A 25,654-nucleotide genomic window follows, 5' to 3' on the forward strand; every position below is an offset into this window, starting at 1 on the left:
CCACCGACGCGGTCGGTGAGCCATCGAGGGAATCACGGGACTTTTTCGCCCTGAAGAGCTGTTTTACGTAGCCCACGTCAATATATTAGGTACTGCAAGCACATCATAAAAACACTCATTGAGTTCTTATCATATGATTTTTATTAATGCATTATCTATACCAGTACCGCCATAACATACGCAATATGTGGGGAAAACTTAGAACTAAAATATGTTAATACAATATATACAGAAATTCGTTAGGAACATAAGTTAAATTAAAAGTAGGTCTACTGCACAGCTAAAAAATACAAATAAAACATTACTACTATAGATAGTAATTTTCGGTTTTGTCGAAGAGCCCCAATAACGCAATACTACCAATACACTATAGGCAATTTTCTGTGATTGATAATAGTTTTTTTATAAGATCGGCAAGAAAAGTGGCCACTAACAAAGCAAAACAATCCCTAAAGGGCACTTTTAATGCCTAGGCTACGAATGCCCTGTTTACTACTTAGACGCTAAAAAGCTTTTCATTGGCTGTAAACAGCAGAAGTAAAAAGTTCTAAACACATACAAGTGAAAAACAGTTTCGAAGGATGCCAAAGAGGTTTGCACAATCAAAAAGGCAAATTTGCTGCCATGGATCTGTTATTTTACTTAAGATAGCGGCGGCAGTAAACTGTTGGTTTTCCAGTTTGTCAAACAAATAATTACAATACTCGCCAATATTGACTATTATTACGTGAAATAGAAATTTAAGGTTCTCTGCAATTAGTGTTGGGAAAGATGATAAATTATAAGCAATTTCACATCATGTGTATCATCGCCCCTTTATGTTGGTATTTGCGTTAATGGAAATTCGTCAACGTGTTAAATGTTTTTATAACTTAAAATATTCCTCTTTAATCTCTTTACAAGGACATTTTTTTGAAAGCAACATAAAAGATCAGATAAAGATGAGGGCACATTTTTCCTCCACACCTGTCGATTAAAAAAAAAAAATTCTTCAGGTTTAAGTGCCAATTTCCGTCATTAATGCAGTTCTGTTTATCATTGTATGAAGTGTTTTTCGATTTATTCCTCATCCAAATATTCATGTCATAAATTTTAATTGATGGAAGTCTAGCAACTATAATTTCATACTTTTTGAATCATATTGAAAGCAAAGAAAGAGGAAGTGCTTTTCCCGAAATTATGTCAGTCACACGATCACGGTGTACTTCCAATTTTTGGCGTTTTCGCAAAAGTGAGAAATGATAATTAACAAATCCTGAAGTAGGCGTTAAAATATCAGAGATATATGTTAGTTCCATCCATACTAATCTGTTAGTTCAAAAGTAATGAATTAAAGCATTCATACTGAATTTTTACCTATTAAAGATCAAGACATTTGCTCCTCTATTGCAGCTGTTTGTACTTTCTTAATTAGTCATTATACAGACTTAATAAATCGTTCAAAATAACAATTTTCCAACGCAATACGTTGAGACTTCGAGGGCTACAGCGCTCAAATGCCCCAATTGAAGCGTTGCTGCTCTCTGAATGCGCCCAACGTTTTTTTCCAAAAATAACAAAACAAAATTCTTTTTACATAAAACCTTTATTTACAACAATTATTGAATAAAACAATTGCACAATGGCGTCACAGTTTAGCCATTTAGGGATTCGATCGTTACGGTAATTTCAAATTGAGACTTGACGTTGGCATAATTAATACCTAATCAGTATAAGCGTTGTAGCAAATGTCATTGCCATTTTAATGAACAATTTATCCCCATAAGACCCCAAGCCAAGCTTAAGGTTATGCGTGGCTTATTTGGCAATTTTGTATGTAAGCCAGAGTTGTTGAATCCTGGTTTAAGCTTGGTTTGCTTAATTACACAACTTCAGAACAAACAATAGTATTCGTGTTCGGATGTGCGAGTATTAGGTTAGCAGAAACCATACCTGAAGGTTTCAGTTTAAATCACGGTTAGACTTAAGCTAGACTTGTGTACCCATGGAGAACCCGGGAGTTGAATTCAGTTCGTTTTTCTTCACTAGAGGGCATCATTTTTGAAAAATGTTAGAAATTAGAACAAGCTACTGCCCAATTGCTTTGCAGCACTAGATTTTTTGAGACCGAGTGTCAGACAGCATAAATGCAGCTAAAATTAAAACTGGCACAAACCCGAAGTCACCTCAGACGAGCACATTTTAGAAAAACTTTATGGTCCGAAACTTCACACATAAAGAAGCTCAAAATCATATATATAACCTAATAAATTTTGGTCTAATCTAACCCATTTCAAGACGAGTCTTGGAATATACCATTTAAATTAACAATAAAGTACATAATACAGTAACACTAATAATTGCATAAAACAACAAAGATGTAACTCGCAGACTTCCTGATTTGGATAATAGATGTTTACCTAACGTGTGCGGAAAGTGGTACTTTATCGCACGCTGATTTTAGTGGGTCAGCAATCGACCACATACCGAGACGACTGTCGCACGTGTTAGGTACTAGTTGTTCACATAACAAGCGGAGAAAACAACTCCGAATGCATGAGTGTGAAAATTGAATCATGCGAGTGTCAAAAAATAGCCAAAATATCAATAATAAATAAATAAATAAAGTTTACCCGACAGGGATTAGAACCGGAACAGAAATTCGACATTACTTCATCATTGCAGATCTGCACATGATCACTCTCGTAATAGATTAATGGATAATTAAAAATTCTTAACACTTGCGTATGTCAACCTTTAATTTCGCTACTACCTCCGTCTGTTATGTATATTTCGTAGGGGGTCGTGAGAAAAATATTTTCCCTACTAGCGCGTATGTGCTAATTTATTTACTTATGCAAGGCTCAATAGAACATCAGTGCGCTGTAAAAATCTTTACACACATACAGGGTTATTCACGTCATGTTACACGGAATATTGCGGCTAAAGTATTTAATATTTAGAATTTTTCTTTTTTGCGATGTGTAGAACTCATATAGAGGTACATTCTAAAATTATTAAATGGAATGCTCTATATTTTATTACTTCAACTATCAGATTGAAATGTTACCGATTGAAAACTATTATACTTTCCTATACCTAAATGTAAAAGTACAAGTTTCCCTTGAAAATTAAGATTTTTAAAGAAAGTAGAAAATCCCATTACTTTTTGTATCAGTTGCCACGGTGACATCCAAAATGTCAATATAAAGAGTCATATTTATGCATTCTTTTTTCGGAGATTTGATTAAATATGAAAGTTATCTTGTAAGTTACGCAAATAATATTGAAAATATCATAAATAAAGAATTATCCACATCGCAAAAAAGAAAATTTCTAAATATTAAATACTTTAGCCGCAATATTCCGTGTAGCATGACGTGAATAATCCTATATATAAGGAAAAAAGCTTTTACGCACGCATGTTAAACAGCCTCAAAAAAATTTTTATGCTGACGTGCCACTTTGATTTGCTGACGGTAAAGTGACAGTTTCTGCTTGCAAATGCGTGCGGAAGAGCCACTCTACCGCACATTTCTAGGAGAAAAAATAAAAGTACCAAATCCATTTGTACAGCAACTTGTGACACAAATAACCCAATTTTTGCCTTTCCCAATGCATATCACAACTACAGACCGCTCAAAACCCACTTCTTCCTTGCGAAAAAGCAAAAATTAGAGGCCCAGAATTCGATTTTTCTTCGCAAAAATGCGGAAATTTTATCTAACTCATAAAAATCGAAATTGGAAGCTATTTTTAATAAATATACCCGTTTCACCTGTCTTTTTTCGTTCTCATTCCATTGAAGGGTGCGATCAAAGTCCCCCACGTTCTTCTTTGGTAAGGACTGAGTCCTCGATGTGAACAGCTTCACTTTATTACTAAAATGGAGACAGGAAATTAATAAATTGAATACAGTGAAGTTGCGATAAACGGACTTACTTTTACTTAATTTTCTGTTCCATAGGATAACGCACCTGGGGAGTGGCAAAAGTTCCAGTTTTTTGACTAACCTTTTGCAGCTTCGGGTAAGTTTTCAGACTCTTTGCGGCCTTAGCCGTCCTACAGGGATTCATTTCGGCCTCTGAAAAACCACCAACCGTTAGTAAAACACCAACAAATCACGCTGCAAATTTACCTATACATCTCTTTTTGGTTCTACCGAAAATAAGACCTTTAATCGTTTCAGGCATGTCCTCCAGTTCGTACATAGCGTCGTGCGGGCTCGTTCCAAAGAAATTCTTGACTTTAGGATCGGCATGATGGTCCAACAGCAATTTAACAATTTGAGTGTTTTGAGCTTCTGCTGCATGGAATAGGGCGGTTCTGCCGCTGGTCTGGTCCCGGCAATTTACATTTGCTTTGTTGCCGATGAACAGTAAAACTCCAGCGGCCCAACCTCGAGTACAGCATATCATCAGGGGGGTCAGACCTAGAAATAAATACGAATTTACGTTACGCTGGACACTACGAACGAGTAGATAAACAGTTTGACTTAGGTGATAGATGAGAAGATAAATATACAGGATGTCCAAAAAATATTGAAACATTCAATTACTCGTTAACGTTCCTGAAATTATCTGAAAGCATATTGAAACATTCCCATACTCGACATACACTTTGTATAAATGAGAAAAAATGAAGACGCCTTACCTTCAAAATTATAGTCGTTTATACAATGAGAACATAACTCAAAGGACTTATGAACCAGAATGATTGCCAATGCTTCGTGCCTTTCGAACATAGCGCCCAAATGGAGGATATTGTTGCCCTCTCCATCGACGTCTTTGAGATCAGCTCCATAGTCTAGCAAAGTTTTCACTATGACGCCCTGTGCGTTGTGGATGATGGCTAACTGAAGGGGAGTCTGGAAAAAGAAGAGGCCACATTTATTAGTTTCTAAGGCTCGAGTGTAAAAATTCTTTTATTTTGCTAAATAGTGGTCGAAGAACACTTTTAAGTCTTAAACTTCGTTGTAAACTGGGCATGGAGGCAGTGCAGGAAACTTTAGGAAAGGCCTTAGTCATCGGGGGCTCTAAATCAATTTTACCTGATATTTTTACGTAACTCTCTTAATAGGTGAATAAATTTAATACGTAAAATGTATTGGTTTCCATAAGTCCTCAAAACTGAACTAATTCACCAAGTTGTCAAATCCAGTACTATAACGTACATACAGTGGGGTCAGAACTGGTCTGTTGTAATAGAGAAAACCTATTTCTCGGTCAGATAGAGCAAAATCGACTTAGATGTCGTGGGCTCGATTTCTGAGAAATATTTAATGGTAAAAACTGCCTGACGATATTTTCACTGCCAACCAAGATATAGGGTGTTTTTCAATTTTCGGTCATTTCGAAAATTGCCCATAACTTTATTTTAAAGAATATTTCAATTCTGTAAAAACATTCTTAAGGCACTTTTTTAAGTGCAATCCAGTGGCTTAATCAGATTTTTTCTATAGTTCTCCATTTTACCAGAAATACATTTTTATTTAATGGAAATTATGGTTGGCTATGAACTTAAAAAAATGCCCGTGCTTAGCCCTTTCCAATGATACAAATGATATGAATTTATGTTATGATTTCTCTTGTGGCTTTCCGATGTTATTGATGTTGCCATCAGTTTACTGCTGTTGATGATTAAGATTTGGTGTTAAAATTGTTAAATAAAAATATGTATGAAAATTTTGAAAAGTATGACACGTTAAAATATTACATATTAGCAAACGAAGTTTTTCCAGCAGCTAGTGAGTTATATTTTAATACATTTCCCGAACGGCATCAACCGGACAATAGAACATTCCCAACGTTAAAAAGTAATTTGGTGAGTCATGGAAGTTTTAAAAACCCAAGAGCAAAGCATTATAATCTAAACCAGGAAAAGAAAATACAGCAGCTAAATGTAAGTAGAGAGGTATTAGATCATCCTTGCACCTCCTTTCGAATATTGACTAATATAATAAATGTTCGAAAAACCATCGTTTTAAAAACATACACAAGAAAACATAAATTCAAATCCTACAAAACAAGAAGGATTCATCAACTCCGCGAAGGGGACGTCGCAAGAAGACTAAGATGTTACCATTGGTTTGTTAAAAAAAATGCACAGAAAATATAAATAATAATACGCAAACAGCGCATCCACCATTTTGTCAACAATTTATTTACCTATCAAATTAAAGTGACTATTGACATTCTTATATCCTTTTATTACAATCTAAATATAGTCAGGCAGGCAGGCAGTGACTGCACTTACTTGCGATTTTCAAAGTGTGTACTCCATTTAGATTAGTAAAGGAGCTATCGCTTTAAAAACGAAGAGGAGTGAATAATTTGAAAAATTACGTCACATTATGAAATATAATTATTGCGAGTTCAAAAAAACCGAGTGTGTCTAAGATAAGGATGCGTGAAGCGGCCCTTAATCGTTTTTAGCGTTGTTGGGTTTTTTGGATTTCCTTTACTTAGTAGTAAACTTCCTAGCATCTTCCCTTATGCTCTTTTTTTAAACAAATAAAATGGTTAAAATCGGTTGACTAACTGCTGAAAGGTTAACTCAAATATTGACAGAGAAATGTAGATTTTCAATATGATGCTTAAGGGAAAAATATTTTTATTGTACGAAAAATGATTTAAAAAAAAGCGATGCCCTTTGGATGTTACAAATAAATAAGGCCAACAACGTTTTGCATACTGTTGACAGTTTCCCACCATTTTCCAGTTAAATACAGAAATATCTAAAAATGAATGAAAGCCGTAAAGCTAAAGCAACAGTAAACTGGACTTGCCCCGCGGTATTGCGGCAAGCGGCGTTTAGGGCATGCAAATTGACTACACAAATTTAGCAGTTTATGGGAGTTTTTTTACCGGGTAAACGTTTCTGGCATCAACGCACGATTTTATCGCTTTAAAATTTTTTTTTATCTATATCCTTAAAGTAATATACCAGTTTGATTATTTTCCAACGTCATATTTAACACGGCAACCACTTATTTGTTGTCAAATATTACGTCTTATCATCAAAGGAACATTCCCACATTGAGTCATCACGAAAAAAGTACCTCATGCTAAAGAACTCGTGATTTTTTGGTATCTCTGTGTTATGCTTTTACGACCTAAAAAAGATTTTACGATCGACAGAAACATTTTATTCCATGAAACATCACGTCTTGTTAAATTCCATATTATGAAATTTCTATCAGCGATAATGACGTTAGTGAAATTTTCAGTGTGCAGCAGATTGTTAATGAAATTTTCTGTTAAATAGAATTTTCTATATTGAACTCTCCATTAAATAACAGTAATATGAAATTACCAACAATTACCATGGAGTATTTTGGCGTCAAGCATCATTAGAAAAATCCTAGTGGATATTTTCAGTTATTTAGTTTGAATTCAATTAAATATCGGCTTTGTTAAGTTTAGGAAACGACGTTCTTACTGTAATGCGCCCTTATGCTACACCTATGTACGTCACTATTTTTTGATAATATACTCGGCATGGCTAAATTTTAGTGCTTATTATCCTCAGAAAAGGCTTGCCCTGTAAAATAAAATTTTCACCCCTTCCCTTTGTAAGAACTACAGTTTCAGTACATCCACGTTTCATTAAATTGGCATAATTGCCCCCATTTGGGGCGTAATATTGAAAGTAAAGAAGTACGCATAATGCTCTCTAGCGTTCAAGGGAATGCCCTGATGCGGGTTATTTGTGCATACCACACGATAACCCTAGGGGCAATCCACGCATTAGCAGGAACTCCACTGGCCGATTCCCTCCTGAAGGAGCGAATCCATCTCAGCGTCCTTCCTTGGGTCACGGAGGCAGATAAGGGAAAGGCCAGGAAAACGATCGTCCAAAAGTGACAAACACGGCTAGTAGGCAGGGGTCAGTGGATCAAGCGATTGCTGTCTGACCCAGACTCATGGGCGTCGTGTAAACATAGGCGCCTGAACTTCTATCAAATTCAGGCGCTGAGCGGGACGGTAGCTTCAAAAGCTACACCCATAGAATAGGGAAAACGGACCCGGATTGCGGAAACTGCGGAATTGCCGATGCCACAGAATACTGAATTTTCCAATGCCCGTTATTCGAAGACCAGCGAGATGAGCTAAAAGAAGGCGCGGACAACCTAATTCTAACATCCCTCATCAATGGGATGGTGGAATTCAAAACAAAGTGGAAGTGCTGTAACGATGCCATTTCTGGGATGGTTTTGAGGAAAAGGTTCGACCGGGGCGTTCCACTTAAGAGGTACAATAGTCACAAGCATAAAAAAAAAATGAAAAAATCGATTGGAACACATCATGGGCGTACAATAACTTGCACCCTTGAGATGACGACACAGGTGCGAGGAAGAAACGGACGACCAGCACCAACGTCTGCACTCAACATCAAAACAATTGACAGTCGAAGCCCCTCGATACTGATGATTTATCCCCCAGGGACAGCTCCTGGTCATTGCAGGCTACTGGAAAAGGAAACCCGAAGTTTTTAGTGAGTAGGCACCCCGGAGAATCCCATACTATCCGGCCGCCAAAACACCAGATAGGGTGTGTTTTGAACATTTTCTTCGAGACAAAAGAAATCGGTATAACTGCACCCCCCCAATAAAAAATCAATTTTGCTATTTATTTAACAAGTAAGTGCTACACTTTAAATCACGATAGTAAATTTGCCGATAATTGCCTCTTAGTGATAGTGCGTGCATGTGTATTTAGTACTTAAGAACTTTGCAAAACTTGTAAACTGTCTCTCGGTCGAATTGCCGCGTTGTTGACGTGTACTTCTTTAACCGAGTTCTTCATCTTTGTAATCCGATTGAGGAGCATCATTTAACAGTGAAATAAATTATTTCGCAAGTTGTTTCTGATTTTGTTGTTCCAAGATCCACTACATTACTTTTAAAGTCTTACTGCAGTACGTACCTATGCAATACAGGCCTTATTAGGGACCGAGATCGAGCGACGACCTAGGGCGGCAAACAAAGGAAAACGGCGGACTTTCCTGGTCGACGGGTTTTCTCGACTTTGGGGGACGGTAATTAAAAATTTCGCCCGTGACGCCAAACTTGCTAAGACCGGCCCTGTGCATGTGTATATTGACGAACTTTTCAAGCCTGTTTTATCTAAATTCATTTCTGGATCTATTTAGATAAATCAATCTTTGTTAGTCCCACTCACCTTCAGCTACATTAACTTATTTTTCGTTTTTCATAAATTACCCATCAGTTTCGTGCTAAACACGGTATGTAATTTCTATTCCTACGTATTTTATGGTTGCCAAATAGCAATTTCATGATTAGATGTAAGCCTGAGCAAATTCCAATTTACAACACATTTACCCTAACTAACTAAGAAACGTAATTCTCATGAATTTCTGTTCTGTTGTATGGCGCTTAGAGTATGTCAAAACTTCGACAAGCAATTCCTGCTAATTAAGCCAATCAGGATTAAACAACATATTTTTAAAAAGCGATAACAGCTTAAATCAAGTAAAAAGTGAAGTACCGTCCGACGGTCTTTGGTCGGTTGTTGAACTAATACAGTAGAGAACACGGGGAACTACAATATATCTGTACAAATAATCCGGGGAATTCCCATTTCCACTCGAATTACATTGTAACGCAATTCATTCTTTGTTTATTGCAGTTATTGATTTTAGTATCAGCTAAGCGGGGGGAATTTTAAACTGTATAGAATGGAGATACCTATACCGCTTTGCACTTTGGAGAATGGATTAGACGAATATTACGCCACAAACAAATACATAGAAATGCGTAGAAATAGTTCAATGTATGCTATCCTCAGATCAGCATCATTGTTATTGCAACTCTCGATAAACAAGTCAAATTTTCATCATACTTCTAGATTATAAATTTACAGCAATTAACCAGAGATTTCAAAATTAATTCACGGCGATTTAGCATCGAACACGTTTAAATTCCACGTTGTATTTCAGCGGGATTAAGAATAAGGATAAAATAGTTTTGTGAATTACCCTCGCATTCGAGTCTAAAAATATCCGCACAATTAGGGAATCCTTTGGATGTTGTACTGGCCTTGAATGAAATCTTCCATAAACTAACGATAAATTAATGATATAAATATAAATTGTCAACAATGAGCGGAATGGTGAAGTACCAACCGCAGCGGCTGGTGAACAAATCCATTCTAATGCTGACAAAAAAGTTCCCAACTTTTGGGTCTCGAAGGAATAATACATGATTTTCAGTGAGTGATCATCGAAATTTCGATTATAATGTGCAAACACCTCGATTGCAACGTGAGATTTTGATCCGGTGAATGATTAATAGCCATTGTTATATCACCCAATATTCCTTCAAGATTTTGAAAAACAAACCGTTCATTTACATAATAAGTTCTAATAACCTTAATGAGATTTTAATTCTGTCATGTTCACTTGGTGATACTTATTTCAATACGTATTTTTCATCTGATAAGATCTCAATTAAACACAGTCACTTTGCTCATTATGCAGTGGCAAGAAAAGACGTCTCGAATTTTTGTGAAATATACCAAAAACCACATAAACTCTATACCGAGCGATTTGAGAATTTTCACATATTCCATCTACGATTAAAAGCTACAAAAATTGAATACTGTACTGCACGATTTGCCTTCCTTTTACTAGCAACTTCTATTACAAACTAAAACAAAAATGAGCTTAATAAACTGAGAATTTTTTTGTCTCGGTGAAGTCACAGACTTGATGACCTCACCGAGAAAACAAAAAATCGCATTTGGTCTTAAGCTAAGTTGTGATACTGCATATCTTATAATCTCTAATCTCAAGAATTTTCGACGATGGAATATTTAAAAGCAATTTAACCCGTCAAGTTGACGCGTTGATTTGATAACAGAAATTATTAAACTATCACAAATTTGAAGAAAAATCATCTTTGACCCATTTTTTGTATTCTGACTTTGTCTTAGGAAATTTACACTTGCTCCCACTGCGCAACATTAGTTCTCTTTTCTGACATCGTCCGCCACAACTACAAGGGGCGTCCCAAAATTTCTCTACCGAGACTATTTTTAGCACATCACTTTGATTAATTTTACATACACATCTAAGGACACTTCGATTGAATATCTTTGAGACACGACATGCATCGAGTGAATTTGAAAGAGAAAAATTAAATTTAACGAAAACGCCAAGATGGCCGTGAAATTTACGAATTTGTCCTCGTATATTCAAAGGTACTAGTTTCTCAACGACCCATCGTGACGCAATCACTCGAATTTATCTATTTCCTGCATTGAGCACGTGACTTTTTGTCACCATGTTATAATGCTGGCTCGCCAGTCGTAGTTAGCGAACGGATTATTTAAACAACAAGCCTATAACTTCACCGAGAAAGTGACGAAAAAAATCGGGCCTCATCTGAGGCGAGGACGTGATGTTGCATATCGCATAATCTCCACTCGTAATCTCCAAGGTATTCGACGATGAAAAATTTAAGCGCAATTTAAACCATCAGGAGATCGCCCGATTTAAAAGAAATTTAGCAGACTGTTAAAACTATCAAATGCAAAAATAATTTTAAAAAATAGTAATAGGGGAGCCACACCGCTGTCTGTGTTTGCTGAAACTGCCTCAAGAGGATGAAATCTAGGCGAAAAAGCTGATGTAATCTATGGATTGCCCTTGGGAAAAATATATCGTAATTCCACAAAATTTCTCGTGAATACTTAGAATTTGATAAGAAACTGAAAATGTGTGTGTAAATAACACGTAGTTACTCTGTGATGCTTCGGTAAACAATATTTGGAGCATGACCTTAAAATTACGTTTGATAAAGTACCTATAACGTCTCGTTTTCTTCAGGACCATTTCCGAATAATCGAATAATTATATAACAGACTTATCAATGGAAATATTATCTGGCAATTTAAATGCTATAATAGTCTCCTTACGCCTGTCAATAACTGTCAGGAGATAAAACTTGAGCTAACACAAACTCGTTGTCTTTTAATGCTCTGCCAGTTTGATTTTTAAAGGAGAAACTGAAGTTGCCATGTTATGAATGAGGAATTTCTAATATTGGAAAGGGATTATTTATATTTGACGAAATTACGTGTGAACACGTCATCGTCGATAACTGATATTGACGTTTTAGGCCCGGCAATATTCCAGCTTTCCTTCCACTCGTTTGAGCTTAATGAGATCTATATCTGATAAATTATAGACTATCTGGCCACAGTATTTCCACAGGGAAAACCCACAGCAAGTCGGAATGTTAATAAGTTATACGTGGTACAGAGTGACTTTATTGACATGTGTACTCGGGAATTTGAATCTTATCACAATAAAAAATAAACATCTCCAAATCGTCATCAAAAAGCCCCACTAAAATTGTAAAAAAATAAAATACAAGTTTGAATCAATTGATTATCAAATCGAACGGGCATTTACAGCATATTTATTTACAATGAATGACATGTTTTTGACTTCAAAAGAGGGTGTCACACATTGCTTATACATAGATATTCCGTAATGTTATGGTTATTTCATTTCATTTCGCCGGTAGAAATCTCTGAAGCGATTCACGTACGACTTTTCTGACGAGTCAATTAAAACGGAATAACTATGTAATAACTATAATGGAAAAAAATATTTATGTCAGAAATATTTAGATGAATAAGTTACGAGTATGTAATACTGCAATAAATAGCAATAAAAACTTAAAAAATAACATTATTTTTCCATAGATAAAGTGAGCTGCAAACAAATGACAATATAAATATGTCGCAAAATGACTACGAAGTTTCAGAAGTGTAAAAATGAAAAATTTGCAATTAATAAACGCAATTAAAAAGCCATACAGAGTTTTCCTTGTTATATTTCCTAATTTTCTCAAACTTTTTTTATAACATGAAAAATCTTTTTTGGCAAATATTAAAAACTAAAATCTTAACTGCAAGCAATACGTCCGTACGCTTAATACCCGCCATAGTGTTAAAATCCGTCCAATTTTTCCAGTCGTGCTTTTCCAACAAATGTTTTTACTAAATATCAAATTAATAATGCCAATTTACTATAAGCACTTAGGCCGTACTATTACCCTTTATTAGTACTATACACCTTTACGAATGACTCGTGTTGGCTCTTTAAAATCTAAACATATTCAAATTTCTATAAGTGTTTGCAGTACATAACGGCTTAATGTTGTTGTAATATGAGGATCTCGGTATAAAAATCAAAAAACCCTCATGCAATTGAGAAACCCATCGTATGGATACGTGTACAAAAAAGGAGGAAAGGAAAAAAAGTACGTTAAAATGCAACGAGAAAGTTTATAAAAAATTATTGATCATTGTGCAGAAGTTACTAACCTACTAAAAATTTTAAGAAAAATAATTTTGCGCCCAATTTTTAATTTATAATTTTGTCCAGGGAAGTTTACTCTTGTTCCCACTGTACCACATTTGCCTTCTCTTCTAACGTTGCAGCTGGCATCCCAAAACTTACCAACCAAGGCCGTTTTTAGGAAACCTCTTTGAGACCGCTAAAAACACCTCGGCAGAACAGCTTTGTAACACCATATCTATCGAATCGAATTTGAAAGAGAAAAATTAAATTTAAGGAGGACGCCAGGATGGCCTTAAAATTTCCAAATCTGCCCTTGTATATTCATAAGATACTAGTTTCTCAGTTGTGCATCGAGGGGTGCCTTCACTCGAATTCTTACATTGTCTGTATTTAGCACGTGACTTTTTATGTTGTATTATTACTGGAAAAAGGGCTTTTTCAATGACGAGACAACGAATAGTTTTGAGTTTCTTTTTAATTAATACCGAATGCAGGAATAATAGGGATGAGCTTTCTACATTCCCCTTTCGGAGCACCTACAGTGTCCGGGTTAAGGACTTCTATTATCCTTGTAAAATCTCTATATCTTAGCTTATTTTGACGCTTTTTGACGTTTTTGTTAACTAAATATCCAAAATGCATATTTGTCTAGTGCTTACGATGACGCTTCGCCCATAGCTATGGCCAACTATGTGTATTTTTATGGGAACAAATTTCGAAAATTAGGGCTTTTTTTAAAGATACAGATAAAGGCAGATTCTCAATTAGAATGACTTAAAACCCATCTATGCAAATTTTCATTTTTCTGTTATACAGGGTGTTCGAGAAAACTGATTAACCGTGTTTTTTTTAAGTAAACAAGTTTTAAAATTGGCAAAACATTTATTTTAACAATTAAACTGATTGGCGGCTGTTTAAGAAAAAAATGTATTACTAGTATTAAAGAGAGAAGAACTTTGAACTGTTTAAATACTAAAAACTAATCTTTTTACAATAAATTAATGTTAATTTCAATTTAACATATAATAATAATAATAATGTATTAACTGGTACAGAACAATTTTTTGGGTTAAATATTACTATTTCAATTAACTCCCCAAATTCTCTTATACATTTTTTAATACGTCGAAGATTATTTCTCAATACGTCATTTGGTTGATGTCGAGTTACACTGCGACAAGATTCTCTAATGCGTGCACAAAGCTCGCTCTTTGCGGGTCCGGGGTCTGGTGGCATAAACTTTATTTTTTGTTATTTTCTAAAGGAAAAAGTCCATGGGTGTAATATCCGCAGATCGTGGCGGTCAACGAATAAGAGGACTATTTCGTCCAATCTAGAGTTTGGGAAAATTATCACTTAACCAATTTCTCACATTAACCGCATTATGAATGGATGCTCCATCAAGTTGGAAATGTAAACTGTAACGATAATTAAGAGGAAGCTCATCAAGTGTGTCATTAAACTCATTTTGTAGAAATCTCAGAAAACGAGAAGCGCTGAAGCTTTCATTGAAAAAATATAGCTCAATAATCCTTAATTTACAATAACACAGGAAACGTTTACACTTGAGAAGTGTTATTGTTTACATTCGATTATCCAATTCGGGTTATGATTACTCCACATTTTAGTATTTTGTATCAACACTACACCGTTCGTCATAAAGGTAGCTTCATCGTGTAACATGTTGTTTTAAAAAGTTAGGATCTTCCTGGTACATACCCTGCTGTCATAAACAGAAATCCATTCTTAGATTTTGATTTCCAGTTTCCAGTTAATAAATTTCAAAAAAATGAAAATCGGTACAGGTGGGTTTTAGATCGTTCTAATTGAGAATCTGCCTTCATCTTTATCCTAAAAAAGCGCTGAGAGTACTTTTTTAAATTTGATCCTATAAAAATGCACGCAGTTGGTCCTAACTATGGGTAAAGCGTTATCGTATCCACAAGACAACCGCGTATTTTGAACATCTAATTAACAAAAAAAAAAAACGTCAAAATTGGTCAAAAAATAAAGATTTTACAAGGATGGCAAGCCCTTAACCCGGACACTGTAGATTTTTTGCGACGCTAGCAATCGACAGCAAAAAAACATTCCTAATACTTGTACGATCAGTATTATTTCCATTGAAACCTTCAATGAAGCATGCAAAATTCTTCTCGAGATCCCAAAATTTTCCTTGAAATTTTCCTAAAACATTAATAGGAATTGCAATGCATGAGTAGGCAAACAAGCTACTTCAACGAAATCAGCTTCCAGGTACCATTACTAATTTCTCATAAGTTCCAAACTGCTGATATAATAAATAATAATATTTTCGGGAAATTTCTGGAGATAAGCTTGAATATACAAAAAGCTTCTATACATAAAATGTTGATACACAAAAAATTGAGTTTTCCTCTAGTGGTTCATGGAATATATAGTTAAGGTTTAAAAGAGTACTATAATTTTATTGATTTATGATTTAGTTAAACCAAAAGATGTGTAATCTAATTCTAGGTAGCCTGTATGGGTGATTTACCTTAATCAGAATACTGGGCATGAGATGTAAATTATTATTGGACGATCAATATTACATGTAAAAGTTAAGATAGAGTTAACTTGGATTGTAAATTCAGGCCTTAAATAAGCCAGGAGTGACTATTTTCAATTATTTTAGAGCCCTCAAAGCGAAAAAATCGCAGACAAAACTAAAATAACGCCAAAATGCCCTTTAACTTTTAAGTATTTATTGAAACCACCATGTTTTCAAAGGGATGGTATCAGTCAATTCTTATTTAGATTCAAAATTTACGACTTCAAAAACCCTTTGAGTAAATATTTGCGGTCTTTATCGCCCTTAAGAGCGGAAACAAAGTTACTTACACATCCATTATGAGTTTCCAGATTAACCCCAACTTTCCGGGCTTTCAGAGCTGCGCAATGCCTTTTAACCAACCCTAATTCGTTGTGTATGACTCCTTCATGCAGGGGCCTAGAAAGAGAGTTCCAAATATATAGGGTGTTTCAGATTTCATGGTCAACACTTCAGGAATTGTTGGAATAGGGCTTTTAGCGGTGGCAGACATAGGTCCTATTTCTTTTTGTTTTGGAGTTACACGGTGGGAACGAAAGGAAAATTATAATTTTCATTTGGGAATTTTCAAAACTTCCCAAATCAAATTTCTATGATATATGCATGTAGATGACTTTCGTGACCTCCTATAACTTTATGACTGATGTTCATTGTTCAACTGTAATAGAGAGACAGAGACAGATAACGAACAAATCTAAAGGGACACTTAGTCTATAATTGAATGCTCAATAGCGTGATGATACTCGTTGTTACTCCTGATGAGATGAGTTTTAAATCAAATTGTATAATCTTCTACTACTCCATGAGAGTATTCTGTATTTCAAATTTGATTTGAAACGCTTTGATAGTTAAAAAAATAACAGAGCAAACAAAATGTTTATGAAAATTCGCTCACTCTGTAATTCAAAAAGTAAAAAAACTAGGACCTATGTTTATGTGAACAACTCGCCTTAAAATGTGCTTTTCCAATCACTCCAGGCGCCCGATTTTATAGCAACACTTGAAAGCAAGAAATAATTTTTGGCAATATCAATCGTCAAAAGATTTAATTGGACGAAAATGTTCATCCTCACTCTCACATGTCCTTATAGAATCAGGAACCTAAAGTCCTGATCACAAAACCTGGGACACCCAGTATATTTTAAAAAATGGGGAATTTAAAATAATCTTCATAAACCTAGTTTAGACACCAATTTCTACAAGATTCTATACATAACATCATGAGAGTCATAAAAATTACCTCATGATCGAGAGTGACTGAAACTTACCGTGCCTTCAACGTAAGATAAAAAATTTTGGTGGTAATATATTTATTTGATGATAATGAGGTTTATATGATAAAAATGAACAAGCCGCATAGGTGCGTTGTGCATTTTTTCAAAATTGGTCATGTTCTCTACGAAATAGTAGTAAATAATATTTTAAAGAAAGAAGAAAAGATACTTTCGCAACTCTACCCAGAATAGAAATTAGCACAAGGCCCACATAATCCCATGGTTAGGAAATAACTAACCCTGATGATAGTTATGGTATTGAACTATTGTGATGTTAGTATCTTTATTATAGAGTTGCCCTAAACTGGGGACTTAGGAATTAAATATTTTTGAAATAATTTGATACAAACAGCATGATAATTTAAAGAAATGTTGCAGAAATTTGAGAGAAAATATTTTTACTGCTACAATAAGACTAGACAATTTTCAATGCCAATAAACAAGAGAACTATCTATTCCTCGATTGAATTAAGCAACTCAAACAGCTTGAGCTTTGTCTGGATGGGGGCAGGAACGACGGTCAACTTTTGATAAAATTGCTGCCTGTGAACCACCCTGAGCAAGATAATTCCTGATTCCCTTCCAATAGAATTATTTATATTTTATTTACTTAAAGAGAAATATGTATTACGTTAGCTCTAACGCACGTCTAGACCCTTTGAATGAAAAAACCTTTTATCTAAAATTATATAAACCTTGGAGACTGAGACCATCGTTTCGCGGAATTTCATAACTTTACAACATTCATGAAAAGGATATCACAATTTACGAGAATATTAATGGAGATAAAGTGTTGAATAATGGTGATACCAAGAAGCATCAGAATTCCTTGACAAAGACAAAAGTTTGAGAAAACATCCCATCGATAATGAATATTTTCCAAATGGAGCAGATCATTCTTGGAATATTTTCGATTTTTTAATGGTTTTTTAAGAGCAGAGAAATGTAACTTAGGCCAGTATTAAGGTTCGTCCAAGCCACATCTAGTGCTAAGACCCTTACACTAATCTAAAAGCAATTCCTTCAATATTATTTACCACACGAGTAGATTAATGATAATCAATTAGTTCACCTCTTGACTTTTTAAAGATGAATTCATGTGACATCTTGACGTTCTACGGCTAGCAACTTAAACTTTACATCAAATCATGAGAGATTGCATAAGAAAACTTCTCCCCAATATCTCACAAATTTACACATGATATTTTGCAATTTTTCATTTTACCGTCCTCGTGAAAATCAAATAATCGCCACGAGGATTAAAAAATCTAATCTAAAATACCATCACACAGCAAAATCACTTGATTTCCCATATTTCAAGAGCATGACTCAAATTTGATGCAACAAAAAACAATCTTTTTGAGCCGTCATGAGCCACCACGTCCCTGTCATTATTCTGATAATTCTGATCACTTCATATTAACAAACAGAAAGTATTTCTCGGAAATGTATAATTACTTTAGCTATATTGTTCATAATCGTTGCCAAAACTTGTATGTTGTGAATAAATTGTCTGATGATTGGTTTCAGTTTTCCCCTTAGTTTTTTTTTGGAGCGAGTTTAGCACTGTTGTTGTGAGAATTAAAATATCGCATGTTTATCATACTTTTCTGTTATTTTTTGTTTTTTGTGACTCACCACAGTATTATCCAATTACTGATACTTTTAAATGGAATTCTTTGAGAATGCCATCGAAGCAACGAACATGAATGTTCCGAGGCTCACATCACAGAGACTAAAATGACAGTGATTCATTCCATAAAGACTAATATCACAAAGACTAACATGGCAGAGCCTAATCTGGCACAGATTAATGACAGAGAATAACATGGCGGAGACTAATATGACAAGGATTAATATGATAGAAACTAACATGACAGAGACGAATAGAACAAGTATAGTAGATTGCCAATACTTCTTTGCTACGGCTATGAATATCAAAGGACCTTCAATCTTAGTTCAGGTCAGTGCAACTGCCAATAAAATTGATAATTTACTTTACTTAAAGCTCGCACTAAATTGACTACCTCCCTGCAATTGAAATCTTTTATGATTAAGTTTGTGCAATCGAGTAACACCGAACATGTCTTTTACGTTCTCGAATCCCTAACACACAACGTTTGGATTAAAAAAAACCCAGAAGTTCCTAACCACATAGCAGAAGGAAATTATATGTATTACATTAAACGCATTAGGAAGTGCCATTTTATTATATGCCTCTTTATCTGACAGCCTTATTTCAGGGTTTTTTGAAGAGATATGAGGTGAAACGCTCAGAAATGCATTGCTGAATTATATTTTTTCTGTCTTTTCCCGGTGCAAAAGGCTCTAAGGGCTTTAGTCCCTTTATGTACGAGGGTCATTCATTAAGTATCGAGACAAATCGATATAGCTAAAAAACGGTTTCATGAGTCAACACAAGTAAGTTTTAGGGCTTTAAGTTGGCATCCTTGTGATGACTTCTAATCGGCCGATTAATAAGATTTTATAAACATGACCTATAAATCAGTCAGTTCAAGATGTCAAGTCTGATAGAGAATTGCACCGCGGAAGAACAACATGCTGTTATCCGATTTTTAGTCGCAGAAGATGTTAAAGGTAGTGAAATTCATGTAAAGATGTTAAAAGTGTATGGAAACAATTGTTTTAACCTCTTGAACATTTTCAAGTGGGTTGAACAGTTTAAAAATGGTCGCGAAAGTGTCGTTGATGAGTAACCAAGTGGACGACTGGTCAAAGTGGCAACTGTCCCCCTTGAATCTTGCATTGACGTGATAATCCGTAACAACAGGCGAATCACTGTTGAAATGATTGCTGAAAAAGTGTCTGCTAGTGTTGGAACTGCCAGAATAAATTGCAATACAAGAGAACCTGTGCGGGATTGGTGCCAAGCCAATCCACCGATACCCGCAAAGAAGCGAGGCTTCAAATAAGTAAGTAGTTGAAAGCTTGATGTTTGACCGAGAAAGCTTTTTTTCAAAAAAATGTAAGCTACGATGAGACGTGGGTACATTGCTATGTTCCGGAGTCGAAAAAACATAGCCTTGAGTAGAAACACACAAGTTCTCCAACGCAGAAAAAATTTAAAGTGCAGTCATCAGCAGACAAAGTAATGTTTACACTTTTCAGGGACTTATAAGGCCCTATTTTATGCGATTTTCTCGAAGACCAATGAACAATCAACAGCTAATATTACACTGATATATTGAAAAACAAATTGAAGCCTGCCATTTGCACTAAGCGTTCTGAACTTTTTTGACAAAAGGTTTGATTTTGGTTCACGATAATACAAGGCCGCATACAGCACAAATAATTCAAGAATGCATTCAAAAAATGGGTTAGGAAATTCTTCCGCACCCTCCTTACAGCCCAGACCTTGCCCTTTCAGACTTCCATATGTTTGGTTTCCTTAAGGAGTCTCTACGTGGGAAAAATACGGTTCCAACAAGCAAGTCAAGATTCAGATGCAAATGCGACTCTGACAGCAACCAAAAGAATTTTATGCCAGGGGTATTAAAAAGTTGCAAGAACGATGGGACAAGTGTATCAGTATTAGGGGGGATTATGTTGAAAAGTGGTTAACATTTTGTATTGACTCAATAAATAGTTTTAGTGTTATATTAATTTGTCTCGTTACTTACTGAATGACCCTCGTATATGTCGGAATATTATGAACATTCTTCATAATTAATAAATATTATTTTATTAATTAAACATAGAAAGGTTAACTAATGAATTTACTACTATACAAAACAACTCCATATGTTTTTCATACAGCGCTTGAAAAATCTACAAGGCACTCCATTTGAAATTCACTCATTAATGTGATTTATATTTAAAGTGGAAGTGGCATAAACTTATTTGATTAAGGGCCAAATTACTAATATGCTGTCCTCTTTAGATACAAGTTAATTTTTGTGACATATGTAGATAAGAATAATTAATACTGATCAGATTTTTTATCTCAATGAGACCTGGTTGCATTCACACTAATTTGGCCCTTAGCTTCCTACGAAGAAAATAAATTAACTTTTGAAGGCATGTCAACTTTCAAATATACCTTGAAAGGATATACTTATAAAATATCCTCCTACTTTATTAACCTATATTAATTCAAAATGATTAAAAAACAACTTATACTTACAAATTTCCCTCAGTATTATAAGTAAGGCATTCCTTCAAGTCAGTAAAGAACATCAACTTCTTCCTCATTAAATCATTGTTGTCTTGTTTGACACTGCTGCTGGCTGAACTACTCAGGGTACTACTACTGCCTAAGGGACCACCATCCATTTGTATGAATTTACTTGCTATTTTACTCATCGAAGGTCCAACACCAAAATTAACATCTGACAACATCACTTTGCAGTACTGGTCCATATCATCTAATGGAGAATCAAAGAAATTTGTGGGCTCAAATAAAGGGATTAGATTTTGCACATCAGTTTGCACCATTTGGTTATTAAACTTTTTCTGCCCCCAGTCTGTCTGAACTCCTATGGAAACATTGTGCAAGTTTTTATATCTTTTAGCTTTGGGTGCACTAATGTCTTCCTGTACCTCTTCAGGTTCATGAGGGTCCGTTTGCACTTCAATAGATTGGTTATGTTTCTTGTTAGTGTATTGTTTCAGTTTCAGTTCACTGTTTTCATCTCGTTTTGTTGACAAATTCAAAGCCTGCATTTTTACTTGATTGAGGATTTTCAGATTGGCAGCTGTAAGTAATTTCGTCTTTTTATTAGGCACTGTCGAAGCAATAATGTGCTTCTTGTCATAAGACTTGACTACCTTTGTAACCTTAAACACTGGTAATGTTTCACTTATATCACTGTCAGAAAAACTTTCAAGCTTCAACTCTGTGGGTTTCATAGAGTCTACTGAACTGAAAACAGGAGAATTCACAGGCTGACTAGTGTCGCCACTGATTGCAGTTTGAATACTGTTGGTTATTTTTGTTTTTATCAGTTTTATTTTCATGACCTTATCCTTATCAGTAATTCCATTGCCTACTACGTGAACTTGTAGCGGGCTTTTCAAACCGCTATTGATCAACTGTTGCTTCAGTAGGAAAGTTCTTTTCCGAACTTCTTTAGGTATTTGACCTTCAGGGACCACTTTCAACTTTTGGCCATTCAATTCAATGAATTTTTCTCCATGTTCATCTACTTGCACCTTAGATACGTTTGATGTTGAAATAGATGAAGATTTTAGCATTTTAATTTTAGATTTGAGTTTTGTGCCAGCACCAGATGAACTTAAGGCAGAAGTCAAAACAGGCAGATTGTTATTAAAGCCGAGTAGGGTGTAGAATTCGTCGACTATGGGTTGTTTGCCCTGGTTGTAGTAGCTCAGTTTGGGGTTAGTCGGGTTCAGATTGAGAATTAACTCCATGGTCCAAAGGTAGAAATAGAATCCTAAAAAATACCATAACCTGTACTTTTGGGGAATTTCCCAATGATGCAAAGTCAATAAATGAGAGCTACACTGATTGCTTACCGCAATTTCACCAATTCCAAGTTATATTCGCAGTATTTTCAGCGCAGAAGAGAAAAACTTCGAACACGTTCCTTAGAAAAAGACCAAGATTTACTTGATGGGGAAGTCCCCTTTGCCCTCCCATAACCAAAACCGTAAACCAGAACTCCACCATTTTGGGTAGCGATTGTTTTGTAATGCGCATTCGTTTTCTTACTCCTGAGTTTCCTTTTCCGAGTCACGTGAGCAGCAGTGAAATTTAATTTGAATGGTCACGTGGTACGAGTAAAAAAGTCAAATGACAGACAGTTAAATGTGATTTTGTTAGTTAGATGTCGCGACAGAGGGACAATGAATTGAGGGCGACGTTGCCGAGTGCAAGATTTTTATCAAGTGAAGACGTTTTAAAACGCTTGTATGATCTATGTGTATATCACATGGATTGAAAAGGAAACATGATGAAATAGGGCAGATTCACACAATATATGGTAAATTTTACTGCTTGTTTGTGTCATTGTTAAGATTCCTGAAAGAGTGACAATAACGATCAGTAGAACCATAATAAATATTTTATCGTTTAAATAGGTTCAGTCAGTTTAATCCTTGGCATTGGTGATTCACATGACCATTAACTGATCCCCATCTATTGAGTAACAATACCTTCATCATCACCCATTATCGAGCCTATGTCTCTGTTCAACGGTAAAATTGGATCAAGGTCGGTGTTGCAGCTGTAGCTCGCCGCTTGCGCCTCTATCGGAATTATATAGTATTACTAATTTTTAAGGTAAGACAATACTACTTCTAGACAACCAACTATACAGTGAGCAGAAATATTTGTATACAAGACAAAAACTATATTTGAATCATTTTCACATAAAAAAATCTACGAGCGCCAAGGTACAAAGGATTGAAGATTTTGGGAAACCCGGCGAAGCGTTTTTCTACTTATTGTTTTATCAGGCATATGCGTGCGTTTGTCCGAAGACATATGTATATGCGGGTATCCGAAAAGGAGGGAAAAAGAAAAGAATATTTACATAATTTTTGGCGGAAAACCGTTTCCGCATATGAGCGCACAATCCCGTTTTCATTTGAAACTTCCCACTGTTGGTAGTTATGGTAATATCATGGTATTGGGGAGATTGTGGATGAAATTCCAACAGAAATAGAAGGGGTAGGGGGATATAAAATAATGGAACTGGTGAGTTTGCACATTCTCTTCTTTTTCCATTCTTTCTAGAGGAATGACTTATTACAATTACCCCTGCGAGCATTGTTGTCAAATATTGAACATATTCAATAATCCGTCGAATGCGGAGATATTTTTATACTAAGGAGTCGAGATGATTCATAAGAGTATTGGCAACGTTGGTTGGAGAGTGCATGCGTGTGTATCCCAAACTTGACTACGCAGTGCGCTAATCTGAACTAACTAAACGTATGATCAATATTTTGCAACAATTGCCGTTCTAAGGACAATTGTTTAAGGGCACTGTAGAGCAAATAGATTTACCCGGGTAATATGCAATTACTATTTGGACTTATAATTATTAAATTAGTGTTGCGCCTGTCCAATTACAGTTAGCTGATGTGTGGAACAAAGACAAACCTATGTTTACATGGATTTTTCATATATTTATGTTTAAATAATTATTTAAATTAAAATTAACAATAAATATAAATATTATGAGATGTCTTAAGAAACTTGCATTCCATTTTCCTCAAACGCCTTTAAAAATGTGTACTCATGATGAAATCTTGATCAGATGGTGAAGAAAATTTGTTGTTTAATAGTGTTCATTTAACTGGATGTAATTGTGTAACTGTTATTATTGCGTGATTGAATTAAATAACTCGTTTTTAATCAAAATAAGACCACGGAGATAATATAAAGTTTATATATAAAAAAAACACAAAGTACGCTTTGACAAGGTAGGTATTTGCTGAATACTCATTTGGTCAAAGTTAAATTTCCAGGCTATGTATATTCGTTAATTGGCTCCTTAACCGTGAGATTTTGATACATCTCAATTCTAAACATTAGAACAAGAAAATAACATAATTAAATTTATAAGATCAGAAATTGTATAAGATTTAACAAATAGACAGAAAAATAACAATATTCGACTGATATATAGGTACATTATCGTAGATTTTTTAAGATTTGTTTTGTTAATAGCAATGTAATCACATATAGGATATATGATAATAGCGTGGTCATATGAAGAATTCTTGATAAGATGGTGAAGGAATATTTATGTTAAATACTAACTACACTCACTTTCACATGAAATGCACCACCCAGTAATAATAATAATTAAGTCTTGTAATTTTGGCAAAATAATGCTTCATAATAGAGTATCAAATGATCAGACTTTCAGTAAAAAAGAAAGAATGCTGGTGGTTTTTTTGTCATCGACCTATTAGATTTTTTATTCAATTGTAAATAAATAAAATAATATTTACATAGAAATATCAGTTTATTTTGTTGTTGAACTGTGAACAAGACATCTCAAAATGCGCCAGTGAGACAGCGTCGAAATTTTTCCCACGTTTCGGATTTTGATACAGGGCGAATTATCGGCATGAAGGAGGGTGGACTTTCTTTTCGTGAGATTGCCCGAAGAATGAATCGGAACCACACCATGATTGCGAGAATATGGTCTTCGTGGTCTGAAGAAAGGGTTCAGCGACATCGTCCAGCTGGACGTCCTCCCCGTAGCAGCGACGCACGTGAAGATCGACTTCTCAGACGGATGGCCATTGGTGATCGATTTCAAACAACAATGTTTGTTGCAGTAGATTGGATGGGAGCTCTAAATCGTCGGGTGTCGATGGCAACAGTTTACAGAAGAATTTCGTCTTTTGGCCTGCATTCATACCGCCCAAATCTACGACTGCCACTAACCGCCCAACACCAAGCTTCCAGATTGGCCTGGTGTCAAGAACGAATTGATTGGAATCATAAGTGGAGCAATATCGTCTTCAGTGACGAGTCGCGATTTTGTTTATGGAT

At 35.2% G+C, this 25,654-nt stretch overlaps 2 protein-coding genes across 3 annotated transcripts in view; one reads left to right on the forward strand and one right to left on the reverse strand.

Moving 5' to 3' along the window:
* Positions 1 to 25,654, forward strand: part of Tao (Serine/threonine-protein kinase Tao) — an 85,347-nt gene that overhangs the window by 10,714 nt on the left and 48,979 nt on the right. The window lies entirely within an intron of this gene.
* On the reverse strand, positions 142 to 22,879 carry LOC136416528 (uncharacterized). Its single transcript, XM_066401735.1, has 7 exons — positions 22,657 to 22,879; positions 21,305 to 22,574; positions 16,177 to 16,285; positions 4,633 to 4,846; positions 4,118 to 4,411; positions 3,922 to 4,063; positions 142 to 3,860 (listed from the first exon to the last, which is right to left on the reverse strand). Exons 2-6 carry the CDS (start codon positions 22,549 to 22,551, stop codon positions 3,924 to 3,926), a joined length of 2,004 nt encoding a protein of 667 aa, XP_066257832.1. The 5' UTR covers positions 22,552 to 22,574; positions 22,657 to 22,879; the 3' UTR covers positions 142 to 3,860; positions 3,922 to 3,923.

Source organism: Euwallacea similis, chromosome 23 (genome assembly GCF_039881205.1).
Source record: "Euwallacea similis isolate ESF13 chromosome 23, ESF131.1, whole genome shotgun sequence".
NCBI lineage: Eukaryota > Metazoa > Arthropoda > Insecta > Coleoptera > Curculionidae > Euwallacea > Euwallacea similis.

Excerpts from the sequence above, each read along its gene's own strand:
- LOC136416528 (XM_066401735.1), bottom strand. The coding sequence starts at position 22,551 with ATGGAGTTAATTCTCAATCTGAACCCGACTAACCCCAAACTGAGCTAC. Across the intron at positions 4,412-4,632 it reads AAACGACTATAATTTTGAAG|GTCTGACCCCCCTGATGATA; the intron begins GTAAGGCGTCTT and ends ATTTATTTCTAG. Across the intron at positions 4,064-4,117 it reads AACCAAAAAGAGATGTATAG|AGGCCGAAATGAATCCCTGT; the intron begins GTAAATTTGCAG and ends GTGGTTTTTCAG.